A 21,242-nucleotide genomic window follows, 5' to 3' on the forward strand; every position below is an offset into this window, starting at 1 on the left:
ACAAAATGTTAGTTCTAAGAAAAGTTTATTTTGAAGGCATAAAAATTTTAACATCGTTTAAAATTTTGCAAAAAGATTATAAATGAAGACAATAAATTTGTAAAAAAACATTAATTTAAGAATTTACTATGCTTTCATGGTACAACATCCTAATTTGCCGTTTCATATCATGCGACCCCAAGTGATCTCATCTCACATAAACAACATTACAATATTCTAATCCTCTTAGTATCAATTACCTACATTAATTTCAAGTTAAATCTTAATTTGGAATGCAAGTTTAAATGCAAGAATTATTTCAATTCGTACAAATAACTCTCTCTTCAAAAAAATAAAAATCTCAGAAATCATATGAAACCGTACTGCTTTATTTCGCCAGTGCAGTCTCATTAGAATTGATGAATTTAACCTTTGACATCGCCTTTTCTATATTTTCACCTTCGAGTGAGCGGTATGATTGAACTCTAATTACCTCGAATGGGCTTAGGGCATAAAATTGAACTATCCGGTAAAAATTCTATGTAATTGTATGCCAGTATTGAAAGAAACAATCAATCTGATAAGAAATGGCTGCGACTTGTTTTGAAAATGAGGCGTAAAAAGTTACCAGCGAGGAAATTCCGTTTGGCATTGGTTGTACCATTTTTGGCGACTTTATCACTTGTGCCGGCGAAATGGAAAAGTACCCAATATGCTTGTACAAACTAAAAAATTGGCACTATTTACTTGTCATTAAGTTTAAATTTATCATTAAAATCTATTTATTTCAGAAAATTAAAAATGTTGAACTTAATAAGAAGTATGTATGACTTCAATATTCTTTATTTACAAACTTTACTGCTGAAATTTGTTATACAGTCAAAAGTCGTTAATCCGGACTCGCCGGGACTTTGGCGATTCCGGTTTATCGATTTTTCCGGATTATAGATCATCAGTTTAAATCTCGTAAGATGGCATGCAGAAATTCTTAAATTAAAAATATGAAACCGTAATTTATGAAATAAAGAACAATTATGATCTAAAGGGTATCAAAATTTACAGGAAAAAAAAAAAAAAAAAAAAAAAAAAAAAAAAAAAAAAAAAAAAAAGCTTAATATTTATTTGTTTACTTTATTAAACATTTCTTTCAATGTAAGTTGTTTAAGTTGCTTCGTTTTATGTGATAATACTTTCTTTTTAATTCTATAAACAGACATAATTTCTTGTTCAGTTACAAAGTTCTGCTGTTCAAGTCCCGTTAATTGCTGTGCCGAGAATACCGACTAACTTGTCAATTGAAATTTTTTCGTTTTCACTAACCTCTCTGTCACATTCTTCATGTCTTTATCCATTTTTTGGAGCAATTCCACTTTTTATTTGTTGGACAACGAAACATACTTTCGTTTTGTAGATCCTTTGGAAGTTCCAGCATCGGAAATTCTATTTGACATAATCGAAATTTCAAGTTTACTTTTATAAAATTGCTCTTACAGTCTGCAAAAAATAATAAGCGGGATCCAATTCAAAGATTAAGGAACAACACAATCATTAACATTAACTGAAATAGATAATTAGATAATTTTAGCTTACACCATCCGTTATACATTAAACGCACAGGCGAAAACGTATTCTGCACTTGCGCACACCCATATGCGCAGTAGTCAAGGTCTTACACGCACGCGTAAAATGCCCGTGTGCATGTGCCAACGCGGCGCATGCGCAGAAAGTTTTTAGCTTTCAGGTCCGGATTACATATCATTCCGGATTATGGGTGTCCGAATTAACGACTTTTGACTGTACAAATTCAATTTTGGGATTTTACTAAGTTTGCTAGCGTTTATTATGGGCTCAATTATAACCTTCAGTTTTGTTTATTTTTTCAAGAGAGAGGAAAACTGTAGTGCTGATAATAAATCACCTTTATCTATATTTATGAGCATTTCTAACTGATCATACAATTTAGAATGAATAGTTCTTAGCTTAGTTTACTATAAAAATGAACAACAATGAAGCAGCAGGCTTAAATAAAAATGAATAAATATTTTTTCGATAAATTAATATACGAATTTTGAAAATATAACGCTGATTTTTGTTGTTTGACATCTGAATTAGTATCCTAGGATAATATCAAAATTGAGATTGTTGTCAAGTCATTTAAGAAGTGTGGCATCTCAAATTCTATAGATAGAACTGAGGATGAAGCAATATATGAAGACAGTAGTTCATCTTCAGACACAGATGAGGTCCAGCTAATGATGGGAGTTCTGATAGTGATGACGAATTGTATACTGAATAAAAGTTTAAATTGTATACTGAATAAAAGTTTTTTCCTATTTCATCGTAATCCAGCAGGCCAATAAACACTAGTCCATCAACCAAATAATTATTTATGTCTTCAATTTTCAGGTCCCAAAACCAAATCATGTCTTATAAGATATGGTACTTGTTGCAACTCTCTAAATATTTCTAGAAGTAATTAGGAGTAAGCTCCCTCTGGTTAATCTGTCACAATCTGGCCAATGCGAAATTTTGGATAACTTCAGTTCTGAAAACTTTTATCTCTAGAAAACCATTTTGATAAAAAAAAAAGGGGGGAAGAAGAAGAGTAATCCAGCTGACCAATAAAAACCTGCCCGCCAACCAAATAATTCTTTCTTTCTTCGTTTTTAATTTTTTAATAATCTTAAATCAGGGTGCATGTTATATATGGGGAAACGTATTTTCTTGAGACCATGAAATCCCCCAACAAGTGGAGAAACCCAGCATTAAATGAGTGCATTTCATTTGCTGAATTCCTATTTTTTGGTATATGGACATTCATATTTAATTTAAATGAAGGCCTCCTAATTTTTATTGAAATGCTCATTCAATGCACAAACACTGTGATTTGAAAATAGATCAACAAAATGTAAATCAAAGTCATATATATTCCACACAAAACATACTAATACAGAATGTAACTGTAAAAATAAAAAATCAGCTACATGACTCTGTAACTACATGCTAATAAATGAAGAATATTTCAAGCAGAATTACTAAGTCTGAAAATATTAAATACTGCTTTGCAAAGTCGATATTAAAAGCAACATCTATTTTAATCATGTATAATCTCATTAAATGAAAAATCCGTTGGGAGTTGTTGAACCTACTACACTTTTGGCTGCCTCATCAAAAATGTTGCCAACAGTACATCAATGAATATGCACCCATGATAAGACGGGAACAGATAAAATAATCCAAGACTTAGATAGAAATCAGACTTGCATGCTGGAGCTGAGATAAGCAATCACCCTCCACAACCAACTAAGACAACTTAGTTAGCATATTTGCCATGAAATTTAAATTTTCAATATGGCATTAAGATAAGAGCTTGATGAAAACTGATATACATGTCTACACACGACTGATAGCAGTGTACTTAAGGAATGTAATGTATCAGATGTGCAGCTTAAGAATATGATTCTTAATGCATGAACAACGCAATATGCTTCCAAAACCAACAGCCATTCATTAGTAATAATTTTTCTAAATAGCAATAGTTACTACGATTTTTAAGTTGCACAACCAATGCATTATCATTCTAAAAGCATTAGCCACTCATCAGTAATCACCTACCCGTTTTTTAAATAGCAATAGTTACTATAGTTACTTACGGGCATTTCTTCTTGGCCATTTACCGAGAAATACATCTAAAAAGAAAGGGGGGAAATAATGGTATTAGAATTTTCAAAACCTCATACAATAAAATTCACAAAGTATTCACAAACTACTATATAAGTTAATTGTAACATTCTTATCATTTGCCTACAATAATATTTAAATGTAAAGATAAGTAAATATTGCAATTATTATATAGTATAAAAAATAAACATTTGAGAAAAATCACAAATTATTGCATATAAAAACAACCGACCAGTGACAGTCCATTGGACAAGTGGTTGAGAATCCTTGATCTACCATACTGAAGAACCACCTGTCAACCAACCCCCTTATGCCACAATTAGTAACAGGTGAAATAATTGAAATTTATAATAACAGCTGATTTTGGTTAAAAAACTTTGTTGTCATCTGCTTCTGTTTCTTTGTTAATAAAATTATTTAAAGAGGTTCGACACTAATAATACAACTGCCATTATTCAACAGACTTCAAAGATTTTCCCACTGAAAACTAATGATATATCATTTAGTATGAGTACTCATTACTCACAAATACAGGTTCGTGGCACCACAATAGGTCCCCTAATACTAATTAATATAAATTAAACAGAAAACAACAGACATGCTGAGAAAGCTTGAGCTAATGCATTGCACAGTATGCATGATAACATATGCAATTGCCAGATTTTAATATTTTTCTTTTGTAAATGACAGTAGGTATATTATCATAATACTTCTGAATTTGGAAGGATCAGCAGTTGAGAAACATTGATCTAGAAGATAAAGGCATGCATCTTAAAGGGACGTATCTAAAATTCAATTTAGACTTCTTTAATTAATGTTGAAATTATTTTTCTTCAATTTTTCATATATATATATATATATATGACAACCGCAGCCAAATACAAAAAAGAAAACAAACTCACAATCAATATTTTGCTATTTGCACTACTGACAGAGCTGGGAAAAAAACTGGATGAAGTTTATATTGAATTTTAGTGTAATTTATTGTTTTTTAGGTGATGTTTTGGATTATTTTATGTCAACTATTTTAAAATTTTAATATCCAAAAACGTAAATGTAATAAAATTTTCAAAGGCTACAAAACAAATTCTTAGCCTTCTAAAATGAGAATGGTAAAAAGTATTAATTGATTTTTGAGAAAAAAAAATATGCTACAGTATGAGTTTAAGTAGAAGAGGAAGTTTCTGTTTCCTTGAGCATCAAATGATTTTCTTCAAAAACATGTTTCGAGATGATGTGATGCCACAGTCTTTTCCCTTCAGTATAAATTTCTCTAATACAAATTTTATTTACTTGTTTATTAATCTCTTTTACCTTGCCAGAAAGAATTTCTGAAAACAATATGATTCTATATTCAGATTATTATAGAAGTTTTTTGTTACTATATAAACACTCTTTTCTTTCTTCTTAAAGAATGGGGGGGGGGAGATTTTGCCTTAATCTTACTTCCCCCCTGATTTATTGAAAAACAATAGAATTTAAGGACTGATAAGCATTTAAAATTATTTTTCAATGAAAACTGGCAGTTGACTCATTTGCAGTTTTTTCTCATTTTTTAAGTTTAAAGTTATTAAATTAAGTTTACTCTTAGCACTTCATTTTAAAAAACTGGTTTTGTTTATTTTACTGCTCTATATAACATATTCTTTTTAAGAATTTTCAGCATCAAAAAATGGATGTTACAAAGTTTTGAAATTTTCACAGGTTAGGAAACTCTTTGCTTTCTTTTTTAATTTTTTTAAAGAATTTATTATTATCTTTTACCTGGCATGAATAACCTGATAGACTGATGGCTAGCAGAGGTAAAAATACATGACCATGAAGAACAAACTTTTCAAAATTTTACATTTAAGATACTAACATTTTTAACATTTACAAGATTACTTGACGAAATACATAGATTCAGCTGAATTAGAAAATATTAATGAGGAAATAAAAAACTGTATATTGATTTTTTTAAAAAAGTTTCTTTGAGTAGTTAGATAAGATACCTCTAGGTTATTCATCAGAATATATTATTTTTTGGTTAAAGAAATGACATCTAACTGCAGATATTGCAAGCAATATTCCTTTAGACATAGAGAAATTGATGCTGTTTTACATGTCCCCAAAATAAAGTAATAAAAAATTAATTGTAAAATTATTAAGAAGACCTATTCATTCAATATGCCAATGACGTTTTATCAGATGATGATATGTATAGTATTTTTAAAAATACCTATTACAAGTTTCTTAGGTGAATTCAAATGTTTCCTTATTTATGTGTCATGAAATATTTAGATTTATACAATTATTTTAATATTTTGCTTCATTTCTAATCACATTTTTGTATTAAGAAAACAGGTAGGCTGGTGCATTTTAAAATTAACGTACGTGTCAGTCAGATAACCGAAGACCATATATTTAAGCACAAAATTCACACTAACAAGTTAATGCTAATATGATATTCTTCATAACAATGATCTAAAATTTATCACTATGTTGCAAAGTTTTGGGTGTTCAGCTTCATTCAAAAAATGACTGGCTTAACTTCAGACAATGCCACAACTGTTACATACAAGTTCTTAAAATTATAAAACACCCGTAGATTAATTTTTTATTACCACATACTCGAATATGAAATCACCAAAAACTTCACTTCCGACTATATACTTCAGAAAATGCCAAGACTTGGTTTCACCAATAACTAAATAAAAGAACAATAACCTTAGACAAAACTTTGAAACTTTAATTAACTATGCAACATTCTACGGTGACAATCTAAAGGCAATTGAACTTTGAATCATCAGACTAATAGACAGTAACAATAATAACATTACGAACTTTTGGTATTGTAAATCATTAAATGTCATGTTTTATACTTTCCATTATTTGTTGACATATTTTAGAAGTCAATTTCGGCCTATTACTGCAAAAGTTGTACGTATCAACACTGTATAATAAGTACTATATATGTTTATAACAAATGTTATATATTATATGTAAAAAATATTATAGAAATTGAACTTCTCAATAAATACCACAGGTTTCTATGCCCAGCCCCTGGATGGTCATAGCAGAGAGTTCCATGTAATAAGCAATAATGCTGAAAAGTCATCAAGATGGTATAGCAGTTTATTTCGTTGTCTCCTATATTTTAGACAAAGATGAAATAACATTCGTAGATGGAAAAAATCACTTAATTTAGAAAGCCATCAATTAAGTGACTTAATTTAGAAAATGTTTAAATAACAGATGATAATAAATTCTAGAACTTTCAGGAGCGGTAAAGTCGCTGAACACTGGTAGTTCGGTCCGAGGTTCGAATCCCGCGAACGGGCTGGCTGCATGGGCGTTTTCGTGGTTTTCCCCACGTGTAACATGTATATGAGCCAGTTTCCCTTAGAAAGTCCTCCACGAAGGCATCCCTCCTCTTAGGCAGATAGCCCTCGAGGCTTTGCCATACTCACACACACACACTAGAACTTTCAGATAGTCCCTAGATGTGAAGAGGCTCAATAATTTTTACACCTAAAGCCAAACCTTACGAGAGCCACAGGCAGAAGTTGGCGAGAGACCAGAATGTAATCATTGACTGTACAGGTATAGTCCCACTGCACTAACTCTGAAATTTTACAAAAGTTTTTATGGAAAATACCAGGATGGTGGGTGGGGGACAGTTTGAGGGTTTCCTCATCTCTTTTACTCTGCCATCAACCTCCTGAGAGGACTGAGTGCTGCACGGACACTACATGATCACAAACATCTATGTCTTCTCTGGAATCTGAACTCAGGCCCATCCATACTGCAGTCAGCATCATTACCTTATTTGATAAATAGCTATGGATTATACAGTTAATGCTTTTGAAGTAAAAAAGAATTACATTTACAGACACTAAAAGAAAGGGAAGACAGAGCAAATTTTTTATATTTGTTATTTAGATCACTTACACCTCCCTCCAAAAAAAAAAAAAAAAAAAAAAAAAAAAAAAAAAAATTACTGATTGAAATGGCAGGACAGGAAAATCTTAGTAAAGGAATTTAAAAATAAACTGGTTTATTAGAAATTTGTTGGCCCACAGAGAAGATTATAAGCATGTAATAAAACTAAAAATTTTATGTCTGGTTTCATAAATTTTCCTTGTACAGTTTGCCTACTGAAAGCAGAAAAGTGGATAATAAATGCTGAATCCTGAATTTGATTTCAGAAAGTGAAATTATGTGTCAAATGTGAATCATTAAAGTAGCTCTAATTCTCAGCAAAAACACTGCAGGAAGGTGTCCCTTTTACAACAGAGGTTTTGAGAATTCTGCCTTTATAAATCACCTACTTATACATAAAATATAATTTCTAGCACTTTAATCAAATGAAGAAACACATTTTAAATAGTTGACTTTTTTTAGTTTTCCTCCTTCCGTTACAACTTATCGAAATGTGATTATACACATACACATTTATTTGAATAGCAACAGTTTTCATACAGAAGACTATACAATTTTTATCACATAAACAACAAAAGAAAACCACACCCCTCCATTCCAAAAAGAAGAAAATGAGAAGAGAAACTATTTAATAAAACTAAAATTCTTCCAATTAAAAATGATTACTGTTATTAAAATCAAACCAGTAGTTAGCTAAAATTAAATGAATAAATTATAGAAATTGGTACACAACAGATTTTTTTCTTCTTTTACTTTATTACACAACAGTGGAGAAGGGATTTCCTGAAATAAAAAACTAAATGCTTCAATATATGAACTAATGTAGCAAAATTATGCTCTAAACTTACTATAATACGAGTATTTAGATTGGTAGTAACAGTAAAACGTGTTAGTTTTGCAATTAAAATACCAACCCTTTCACCCTATCAATAATTATTAGCTTTCAGTCAGCATATAAAAGTACACTGAAATATTTTATATTATTAAGAAAAACTATTGATTCTTACTTCAAAACATATGTTACTGTTTAAAAATAAGACAGATGGGACTGAAGAATCAAAATTTTTAAGTCAAGATTCTTCTACAGAATCTCTAAAAGTGAATCATGCTAACTAAATCATTATCACACTTACATTATCATTTCATTTTTTAAGGTACATTCCTTAATTTGTTACTGGCTTTGTTTGCTTTTAAATATGTCATTTAACAAAAATATGTTTACATAAAACTTCTTTAAAAATCCTTGAGAGGCCTTAGTAATAGTTGAGTAAAAAGTCATGGAAGTGTAAATTCATCTTCAGCTTAGTTCCCATAGTTAAAATGTCTTATTTCATGAATTTGATAACTTGGCTAGCTTTATGTGGTTTTTGTCTCATGTAATATGCATAGCTATGAGTTGACAGCCATTACAAAATCCTCCATTATAAAATTTCTTTCCTTATAAAGATATTTCTGAAGTGTTTTTACACAACTGACGAAATTATAAAATTTGATAAGGATGCACTACATCAAAATCAAGTTCAGAAAGAATTCCTAACACTTTAAATCTTTAATGCTGGTTGCCAGTTTAAAGCAACAAATTACCACAATGGTTTACACAGAAATGATTTTAGTCTCATTTGGATGACAGACAATAATGTCAGACTTCCCTCTCCAAATAAAGTAAAAAGAAAACATTTATGCATATCTGTCACCCATTAACATCACGACATACCTAGACACATTTTAAGTTCAGGAACGTATACCTCGTGTCCTGCGCATGTAACAACCTATATATGCAGATTTATATGCTACTTTATAGCTATTAATTTAGAAATTTTAGCAGCAATTCCTGTTAAGTGAATAAAGAGATTCTCCCCGTTAAAGCCCAGACTTTGAAAATTTAATAACGTACAGGAATGTCAGGGGAAAATATCATTATTGACAATTTTGGATTAATGCATAAACAGTAATACTGAATAAAAAAAATTTAACATATAGCATATTGTTTTAAAATCCCAGTCAAGAGATTCCATCACTTCAGAGGCAACAAATTCAGTTCTGGCAAATGAGTAAGGATGTTTCAAGGCTCATTTTGAGTTACCTGCAAAATTACTCTGTTCTTTCCAATGTAAGTATCACTTCTTTAGCTAGATCCTAAAATTGAGTTTTTTATAGATTCAAGTTCATATTCACTCTCCCCATTGTGATTACTAAAGATTAACCTATGAATAAATAAGTAAACGATCGAAGTTTTCACCTTTATCCAATATTTTTAACAGTTCCAATTCTTTTTAATTTTTGGTCATGCTTTATATCAGCAACATTTTGAAAAATTAAAAATAATCACCAATTCACTACACAAACTGAGAAATCTAAATCATGCGGTAATCATGGTTCTTAAGTAAACTCAGATGCCATGTGATCAGTAAATGATTGGTCCTCACAACAAATGAAAAACCCATATTTGAACATGATACTGAGAGAAGAAATTAAGACAGAAGTTACTGAAGAGTAGTTGACTATGGTTCTCATTTGTCCTCCCCCTTTTTTTTTCAATAATTGGTGTAGCCTTTAGTCTACTGGAACAGCATATTTTTGGGGAAATGGTGTAGAATAAATTTGCTCCTTGAAGAAGAGATTCCCTTGAAATACACAGTTTTTCTATAAAACTGTAATCATTCTATGGCAACATTCTAATCATGAATTTCATAAATTAGAATTATATCAAAACATAAAGGCTTTTGAAATAAATTGAAAAAAAGGGGGGCTGATCTTCAGTCTTAAAAACTTACATTACTCCATTTTATTTTCTGAATTTTTGAAAAGCAATAGAGCGACATAAAGCAAAGACATAATCTACTTGCTGTTTGGGAATTTAAAATGGCTACCTCAGCTTTTAAGAAAAAAAACCTCAACAAATACTGGAAATATTTAAATTATAAAATTTCTAAGGTCATCTTTAACATTCGTACTCTCTTTCTTTGGAAGGCAATAACAGAATTTGAAGTATAGGCCTGTTACGGAATATACGGATTCATCCATTAAGAGAAACTTTAGCACATGTGTATATAATCTTAATGTCAAAATCATTGAGCTGATCTTAAAAGAAACTGAAGAAATATAACTTCAAAAATGTAATCATTACTACTGCTTAGTTTTGAGACGTGAAAAAAATCACTTAAAAGTGCAAAAAGAAGAATCTACTAATCATTATCAACAAAGCAAATAGTTATAGAATTTCATATTGCATTTCATGTGAACAAAACTGTTTTAGTTAGCCATATAGTTTAGTTAGGCTTTACACAGCTAGTTCAAACTCGATTTTCCTATATAAAAAAGTATGTATGCCTGAATGTAAGATATAGTAAATGAAATGCATTCTATTTAATTCATCAATTAATTATTTGTAGAGTAAAAAATTTAACTATTTGCTCAAACGACATATTCTCTTCTGAATAATATTCTTGTGAGGATTACTCTATAAATTTCACAATTTTAAACTGACTAAAATTTAATATAATTCTTACTTCAGATAATGTGACAACGTATAAACACATAACATGCATTATAAAATTCTAATTGCACATTTTTTATGAGATAAGGAATAGAAAAACTTAGCATCTGAAGCAACATGTGAAATAAGTGGGAATGTTTTCATTTTGAAACTGTCGAGAATGGTATATACTTAAGATATTTTTGAAATTTTGGTTCATTATTATTATATTTTTTATTTAGAAGATTATTTTTATCTCTGCTTTTTATTGGAGATGTACATTGGTATACATTGCTATTGGATATTTGCAGTCACATGCTTTAAGGTGTAAAATGTGATAAACATAGTTCTTCATTTTTTTTTTCTTTTAACACCTGAAGTCATTCTATGAAATACGTACAAAATTTTTGACATAGATTTATAAGCTCATTAAGTTTAAGCATTCTCAGTTAATTAGTTAACAAATAACAATGACAAAATACTATTTAGATGCCATGTGAAAATCAAAAGTTTATATGTTAAACATGACAAACAGATATTTTATTGAATGAATTATTACAATTATGGCAGCAAAAAAGTTAATTTTTACATCAGTTAATATATTCTATAATAAATACTTTATTTTATAAACTTGTCTTAGAATCATTTAATACTTTTATTTATTTAAAAGAAATACTCAAATTTTATACTTTTTCCACCTTCTTATATTATAAATAAATGCCCATTAAATGTATCTGCTTTTTACTCAAGAAATTGCTTCTTTCAAACTATTTGTTGTTTGTAATGAATAATACTTCAAATTTATTATAATGCATGTCAATACCTATTCTACATGATATCAGTTAGCTACCTTAACACACAACAAGTTTTTCTTCAAAAATTAAAGGGTTTTCAAACTGTAAATGAAAGAAAGGAATTCTGAAGAAAAACTAATAAAAATATGCTAGGAGCATAGGCAGTGAAGAAACCCCTAAGATATAATTTTATCTTTATCTTGCTCTCAAATGCATCCCATTTCTCTTGGTAGAGCCACATTGGCTATAGCTCAGAAGGCATGTTTTGGTGCCAATAGGTTGTTAATTTAAGAGCAAAGGAAGGAAATTTGATATTAACTGTTAAAAGCATCTTTAAAAATACTGTAAAAACAGTTATTGAAAATATTTTGCAGACCACTGAACTCAAAATTTTCAAAAGCTCACAAAACAGTGGATCTACCAACAAAATAGAGCATTTTTGAGCAAGAACAACTTCCTTAATTCAATAAATATTGACACCAAAACGTGAACCCCCTTGCATGATGCCAATGAGACCAAGAAAAATGAGACACAAGACAGATTTAATGTAGTAACATAATATTGATTTATTGAATGCTAGACGTAGTCAAAAATTGTACAATACATTAAATAACACTAATTCTACATGCTAGAATTTGACCATTTTGTACAACATATTTTGAAATTTTGTGAAATTTCAATAATAAACTAAATTGCAAACGCAGATTTTTTACAATGTATATTCACAATAGGGGTAGAAATTTACAGGGATGCATGCACCAAATAGTCTGTAACTTAAAAATTCATTAAATACATAAAAAACTGTTATCAATAAATAGATAACTTCATGTCACTGCAAATGGCACATTTACAGCATTGATCGATTTAATATTACTTATAAATTAAATATCTAAGTTTTCCTCAAAGTCCAATGATAAATCTGGATTTTGAATTACAGAGTTATGTAATAAGACTTTTTTTGGACTGCTCTCAGGTGAAGAAAGAATTGGAGAGCTTACAGAAGTATCAGTTAAAGGTACATTTCTGTGCATAGTCAGAATTATATTATTTACATTTTTTGGGCTAGGTACAGAGAATTCGGATTCACTTTCACTTCTGGACCTTTCTTCTGCTTCTATTGCAGAAGCTCGTCTTGTTCTGATTACTAAATCAGGATTTGAAAATGGTTTCAGAACTAATGGATTTGAAGTATTTTTAGTAGGAATTTTATTGCTAGTCAGACAAGTATTTTTCATAATTGTAGCAACATCTCTAGATTCCTTTAAAACTATATCGCCATTTGCAGGACCATTTAATAGAGTATTCTTAGATTCATATTTTCTAACACATTTCATACTATCTTTCATTTCATAATCATTCGATTCTTCACTATCAATGAAACTACCATCCATTTTTTCTTTTTTTATAATTATTCTTTTACTTCTCCTTTTAGGAGTATTTGATTGAGACTTATCACTAAAAGAATCCCTCCCTTTATTCCGGTTAGACCGAGATGAAGATCTATGGACCTGATTAGAGGCAGCACGGCTATAAAACAGAGGAGAATCATCATCTACATTTTTAGTACGTCTTTCCTCTTCTTCTTTTAGGGCTTTTAAATGTCCAAGCTCCCAATCTTTCTTCTGTGCTTCGATTTCTTCCTAAAATAACAAATAATTAAAAATACATTTTTGAAAAAATTCAATAATTAGAAAACTACACAAAGTAATACAAAATGCATGTGATAAATAGTTAAGAAAGAAATCATCCTTTCAGATACTGAGGGAGAGGGGGGAAACTTGTACATGTATTTTATGTTATTGTATGACAAAATGTTCATACACTAGACTGAATTACTACAAAAAATAAAAAACTTTGGAATGGATTAATCATGTTTTCTAGTTATGTAAATTAATTAATAGTATTAATAATAGTAACAATTCATGTGAAAGCAAAATCCAATAAAACATATACATTGTTCAGTATTAAAAAAACATTCATATATTTAAAAAATATGTATACAGGTAGCCCTCCTACAACACGGTTTCTCTCTAACACAATAAGAAAATTGCCCAAGCAATCTGAAGAAATTTAATGAACTCCGTAGGAAGATTTTTCATGTTGAGCAAAGCACCCATATAGTCATTTAACACTTAAGAATCCTTGTTTTGTAAGTTCTGCCAGTTTTCTTCCAAGATCCGGTACCTGTAAGAACAAATATCCTCAAGGAGACGAACCACATGGTGGAGAGTGACCGCTGAATTCTTGATCGGTAATAGAGTAAATTCTTTTCCTTACATGACCTTCAAAGCATAATAGCACAACAGAAACGATACCCAGTCTCAAGAGAACACAATCACCAGATAACAATGAAAAAACCTCAAGATAGCAGAAAGTGAACAACATGAGGCCACAATAAGTGCTCTAAAAACACATATAAACTGCACGCTCAGGTTCCAAAATTCTAATCCTCATCTCCGTGGCCTGAAAATAAAAGTGTCTCATGCTGGTGGTCAGCAGTCTTCATCTACCTATAGTGTGTTAAAGAATACCTTGTTCATCTTTAGGACATTAAGTTTCAGTTCTAAAACATCTCCAATAAAGACAAAAAAAAAAAAAAAAAAAAAAAAAAAAAACTTTTGAGAGGAAATTCATTTTTCCAGAAGTAAAGATACAAATTTTGGACCGTCTTTTAAAAAGAGAAAAGGCATCTCACATTGGAAAAAGTTTTAATTTGAATGAAGCAACAGTCCAGACTATTAAGAAAAATGAAAAAGAAATAAGTGTAGTTGCTGCAGGATCTTCGACATCCGCAAAACGTGCAGTTCACTCCTGGGCACCGATAATTGAGAAGATGGAATTGGATTGATGATAGCTGTCAAATAAGAATTCTGTTGGATGTTAAACAACAGAAACAAACAAACAAAAAGAAAACAAACAACATTAAACAAAAAGCACTCAAAATTTTAAAGAACATGGAGGATCCTCTGTCAACCCAGATTTTCTGGCAAGTAAAGGTTGGTTTGGAAATTTCAAAAAGAGTCTTGCAATTCATAGCATAAGGAATTCAAGGAGAATCTGCATCCGCTGAATATGAAACTGCTAGGACGTTGATTAAGCTAAAGATTGGCTTTTAATTTTTTTGATGCCAGACACTGAAAATTATTTAAGGCAAAAAAATTTGAGCTTCAAGGAGCTATTAATATTAGATAATGCTCCATGTCACCCACAGGATTTGAATCATTCTAACGTCAAAATACTGTACCTACCACCTAAACTACTTTGTTACTCCAACCATTGTATGAAGGTATTATTTATACCTTTAAAACATATTACATAAGATTTGAATCATCATAAAGTCAAAATACTGTGCCTACTACCTTAACTACTTCATTACTCCAACCATTGTATCAAGGTATTATTTATACATTTAAAACATATTACATAAGAAGAGCATAACAGTGGATTTTAGACGTAACCGATTCAAAATCATTTAATGTAATGAAAGCTTGGAAGACATTTTCATTCAAGAACTGTACTGACATCGTATCTTTGTCTCTGAAAGAACTAAAAAAAGCAATGTTAAATGCATGTTAGAAGATGGCCTTGTTCAGTCGAGTGCGTGAAACGTTGGAAAATGAAATTGGTGGCTTATTAGAATTTGCTAAATAAATCAGAGGCGAAGGTTTTATTGACATGACTATTGAGGATGTTCAAGATTTATTAGCAGAAGAAACTGACGAAGCAGATTTGATGAAAATGGCATCCGAAGCCGTAAATCAAATCGATTCTGATTGCACTAGCACTGATGAAAATAGTGCAGTTAATACTTTAATGTTAAAAAAAAAAAAAAAAAAAAAATTAAAAGGCATAAACTTAGCTGAAAATCTCGAATAATTTTTCTTGACTGCAGAGCCTTCCAGTGAAATAAGCCGAAAATTTAAAAGGGAGCTGCAAAACTATCTAGCTTCAGATAGAGAAATTTACATTGGCCAGGTAAAAACTATAATAAGCAAAGTAAAATTACAGATTTTTTACAAAGGGAAGATAATGCTAGAAATTTTAAATGAAAAAAATTTTGAAAGTGAAAGCAATCTCATTTCGCCGGAAAAATGTTCTCGGTTGATTATACTAAGCAATAACAACAAAGAAATTTATTAAACTAAACTTGGCTTAAATTAAAATATGTCATATTTTTTGTTTTGTGTTGTATATACATGTGATGTATCAGCTTAAGTCGTAGCTTAAATTATCAGACGATAAGTTAAAAAAAAACAGGATCCATTTATTATTATTCAGGAGAAAAAGCAGTTACAAAATCAGATATCCAGAGTAAATAAAAAGAATTACTAATAACTTTTCGTATGAAGTTTACTGCATCGTGACATTTAAGAAAATGCCCCCGATATTCTTTTGCGTGTCCTTTTATAGCCTCTGGAAAGGCGGAGCTTCAAAGAAATGACGTCAGCCAATCCAGTTCGCTTTAAATATCTCCAGAACATTCTAAAACTGTAAGTGTAGAAAAGGCGGGAAAAACAACTTGACTACAGGGCTGTGTATTTAATTCCATGTACTTTCAAATAAGAGAACGTCGCCATTAAAAATGAAAAGAACATACAGTTAGAATTTTAAGTGTATTCTTGACTATGGAATTTTATTATTACATACATATACATGTTTAATAAAAATTAAGTTGTTTATGTAGAATTAAAAATATTTGTTTTTAATAAGTTTTTGGAATGCAAGCCCCCTTTTTATACTGGCTCTGGGTTTCATACAACACAGCATTTTCTAGGAATCTATCTATCGTGTTGTACAAGGATTATCTGTACAAATTTTATACAACAAAAGGATCAATGTCCTGCAGTCAGTTAAATTACTCAAATATAAATTATTTTATCATTATAAAACAAATGCAACAAATTTAAATGATTTTTTTTTCCCGCTATAAAAGCAGACATCAATTAATCAAAGACACTGTCCACTTTCTGCAATACAAAGTTAGTATACGTCAAAATAAATGATCTGAAGCTTTGACCATTATTTAAATAACTTGCCTCTTCTGTTTATAATTTGCCCAAATATTAAATTATGTGTTAATATTACTCAAAATCATATATCGTTTAAAATATTCAATTTCCAAGTAAGTAATTAGAATACCCTAACAATAATTCTATTTATACATATGTAAGATAAAATTATCTTAAATTATTTAGAAAGTATCTTCCTCTATATGTCTCGGAAATATGATTAACACGTTGACTGCTGTGCGTATTTGATGTGGTTTGCCCATAACACCAACTTGAAATTTTTATTATGCCATGTATATTATGTTGAAATATTATCTACAGAAGATAATGCGAGTTATATAAACGTGCTGGGATCACCCATTTTTGCGATTTATAATTTGAATTTGTACGATTTATTATTCTTCAAACCATTATAGTAACAATGATACTATTTAAAAATTTATCAGCATCGATATTTACTCTAATCATGTATTTTACAACTGGTCTTGTTGCCGGTCATCGGTGGCACATGGCACACACAGCACCGTAGCCAAATCGAGTGCCAGTCACCAGTGATCCCATGGCAGTCAACGTGTTAATGACTTTACAAATCAAAAGCTTACACTGGATTGAAAACTCTAAATTAATAGTAATACAATTATTCATTTGCAATCCTTAAACAAAATTACATATGGAATTAAAAAAAATATGGTTAAAATCAAGTCTTTTGTAAATGATAAATTAACGCATCATTATTGTTTTGATGTTTTCATTTATTTTTTAACTTTATTATAAAGCTGAGCTGATTTATTGTAAATAAATAACTTTTGTACTAAAATGTAGTTTAGTTTATACTTTACCAAATGAAAGCAATAAATTTTCCTTTAGTGCACAAATCAATAATCTCTAACAACAGCACTATTTAATCATTTTGAATTTCTAGTTCTTTGAAGTAAAGTTTGAAATAAAATGCTCACTATTGTTTCAACATATTTTAGTCTTTGTTTAGCATTTTTTGTTCTTTTTTTTTTCTAAAATACTTTTTGAGCTGATTAAGTCTTCAAAATTAAACTTAATGTGATACTGCAGCAAATAATAAAATATATATCAGTGTGAAATTTTATAAATTTGTATAGAATGATGCATATCATTATAATGCAAAAATACATACATACATATATATATATATATATATACATATAAAATAAAAGTACTGCATGTAATGTAAAATTGTAGCATGAAACAATAAAAACGGTAATTATACGTTACAATAGAAGTTTAGGGGGTAACCCAGAAAAGAATTAAGGCTTATGAATAGCTTACAATATGGAATTTGATCTCCCCTGATGTGCATACACATTTTAGGACAATTAGGAGGACGCAATTGCTTTTCCTAAGTACTAATAAGTTCTCTATCAGGTTATTATAAGGGATTTTGCAAGCCCTGATATTAACTCATGTCTTTAATTTCAAGGTATTCGTCACGCTTTGCTTGATGTAGACAAGCATTACCATCCATAAATAAAATGGGGGATTCATATGCACCTTTGAAAAATGTTACTTAAGTTTCTAAGAACCCACTCCAATATCTATGGCCGGTCACAGATCTGCTGTGCAACATGTGCAAGGTTGCATGCTCACTGATCATTATCCCTTCCTAAACCACAATACCTGCACTACCGATATGATCACATTGTATAATAATCGAAGGAAGCTTCTGCACTCGTGACTCCCCATAGATGTATAAATTTAAGCCTTTGTGACACAACAGTTCCAGTGGCAGCTGCAAGTTTTGAACTTGGCCGTCGGACAGTAGATTCCCAGTTACGACAAGCAACATTGATCTTAAGAAGTAATTTTTATTTGTTGATAAGCCTTGTTTTGACCTTCTTACAAGAGTTCCGAAATTGTTTCAAGACTGTCTTAAGTATTCATACACCTCACTATTTCCATGATTGCATGCCCTGCTTCTAAACAGCCAACGATTTACCACTTCACAGATTTTTCAAAATGATACTACGAAACAAAGTTCCATAACAAACCATATTGAATTTTTATACATTGGAATTAAATGCTGTGCTGCAGAAATTCAGTCAGATATTCATTTTGTACAAAGGGCTTCATGAAATGACTTTATACCTTGATTTGTATATCAGAAACAGTTAGATCACTTTTGATTGGATAATGCTAATTACGTTGTCACACAATTCCTACAAAAATGAATTAATTACACTGACTGGATATTTCAAAGAATACCATTATTTTAAACAAATTCAGACCTGTGTTCGTGCACACACAGCGTGCTCGCTAATGTCCGGTACCCCCCCCCCCCGTTTAACTACTGAACGGTTGCAGATAGTCATAAAAGTGGTGTCTAGGTATAGTAAAGTGGCTACGCGCTACTAGATGAGATAGCTTACAGCATCACATGGTGGAAAACAGCGGAGTTAGCATTCTGATCTGGAAAACGACATAAGATAGGTATAAAAACTGAATAACAAAGTAGTAAAGCAACGTCAATTTAGTATTAAAAGATACCTTGTAGACATGAATGTAGAGAACAGAATGTTTTGAATGCACACTTGTTTGTTTGCAATTTCCTACACTGTGACGTAACGAAATGACCCTAGAAAGGAAAAAACAACTAGTTATCACAAGCTAAGCTACCTTTATTTTTGATGTTCAAACTTCTCTTGTAAGCTGACAAGCAAATTAGGACCCTTGTTACAACTTTATGTTGCATGCGCTGTAGTATAGCGGGCAACACGTTGATATAACCATCTGTAATACATCGTTGAAGATCTTGTAATGTTTGTGGAGGGGGTCACACACACCATGCTGTTTGAGGTATCACTACAGGAATAAGCCCAATGGAGTCAGGTCAGGTGTCACTCTTTGAAACCACCATACACAATTATTCATTCTCCGAATTCCTCCAATCAGGTTCCTACTTCACTTGTGACATCTTGTGTGCATGCGCGTCGTCATGTTGGAACCATCCATTCCGGAGTTGAAGCAAAGGCAAGTTCTCAACAAAGTTGGGTATTATATCTTGTGGAAGTTCTAAATATCGTGCAGCCATTTACGTACCTTGGTAGAATATTGGGCCGATTAGCATGTTATAAATTCCACACCTAACATTAATAAAAACTGTATTTGACGTTGACGTCGCCAGAACATAATGGAATTTCCATTGCCCAGTATTGGGTGTTTTGCTTATTGTGCATTTCATTCCGTGAAAAGCATGCCTCATCTGTCCACACTATATCTGCCAAGAATTTTGGCTGGACCTCTATCTGATTCATGACGAAGTTGCACTATGTGAAACGTCTCTCGGCATCCACTATAGTGATGCCTGTTTAGGTATTGGGCGGTACAGATAAGCACCTAATTCATTTAGGATCTTCCAAATGCGATTTTTTGAGAGGCTACGGTTTTCATTTATCTCTCTTGTGCTGCTGTTTGGATTTGTGAGGGTATATGATAAAACATCATCCGGGCTATACTTTTCACCCTACCTTTGCTTGTCTGCCAGATCAAAGTTGCTAATCACACAGCCTGTTTCCTTTAAACATTTTACAACCTATAGGATGGTTTTGCAGGTAGGATGCAGGCCTGCAGAAAACGCTGCCAATCGTGCTTTGCATCCACATTCATCGTAAAGCAGAACCACCTCAAAATAATCATTTTTTGAAAAACATTCCCTGAACATGAGCTTCAACATACAACTCCGAGGAGATATCTTTGTTATAGCTGTCTCAGGTGAACAGGTGTGACGTTTCATACACTATTTGCATAATGAACAAATTTTCACAGCAAGCTCAAGTTGCACTGAGTTGATGCATTTTGTGACACGAATGTGCACGATCTCCATATTGTATACTCCGTTTGTAATGGCATTCAGTACAAGGATGCACATCGCGGGGTTTGAACCACAGTCTTCTTGACTGTGAATTACAAGCGATAGCACCATGCCGCAATACAGGCTTTTGTTTTGTCCAAAAGATAATCTTTTCTCTTTAGTTTAAGTTTTGTGATGTCTGAGTTTCAGAAATCACAAAGAAACAAATGTGCGTTTTCAGTGCTCTGTTTTTAGCATTCATATCTGCAAGGCGTCTTTTTGTACTAAATGGACCATGCTCTACAACTTTGTAATTCACTTTTTTTCCTTATAGTTTTTGAGACAGGGACACTAACTCAGCCATTTTCCACCAGGTGGTACTGCAAGCTATCTAATCTAGTAGCACATAGCCACTTTACTATATGTAGACATCACTTTTATGACTATTGCTGTAACCATTTGGCAGTTAAACAGGTGGTACCGGACTTAAGTGGGCACCATGTATATGTTACTGGTCTAGAATAAGAGGAATATTTTTTCAAAAACTGCCTAAATCATGATTA

At 31.2% G+C, this 21,242-nt stretch overlaps 1 protein-coding gene across 5 annotated transcripts in view; it reads right to left on the reverse strand.

Annotated features, from left to right (window-relative positions):
- The window catches only part of dom (domino helicase), a 220,359-nt gene that overhangs the window by 62,205 nt on the left and 136,912 nt on the right, over nucleotides 1–21,242 (reverse strand). For all 5 annotated transcript variants that reach the window (XM_085813136.1, XM_085813138.1, XM_085813137.1 and 2 more), the window contains 2 exons: nucleotides 13,359–13,490; nucleotides 3,633–3,668 (listed from right to left, as the gene is read on the reverse strand). In XM_085813136.1, the coding sequence (XP_085669262.1) occupies nucleotides 3,633–3,668; nucleotides 13,359–13,490 (168 nt within the window). The remainder of the gene's footprint in view (nucleotides 1–3,632; nucleotides 3,669–13,358; nucleotides 13,491–21,242) is intronic.

Source organism: Stegodyphus dumicola, chromosome 3, assembly GCF_044657685.1.
Source record: "Stegodyphus dumicola isolate Sdum_Otavi_A_Nest chromosome 3, ASM4465768v1".
NCBI classification, from domain to species: Eukaryota; Metazoa; Arthropoda; class Arachnida; order Araneae; family Eresidae; genus Stegodyphus; species Stegodyphus dumicola.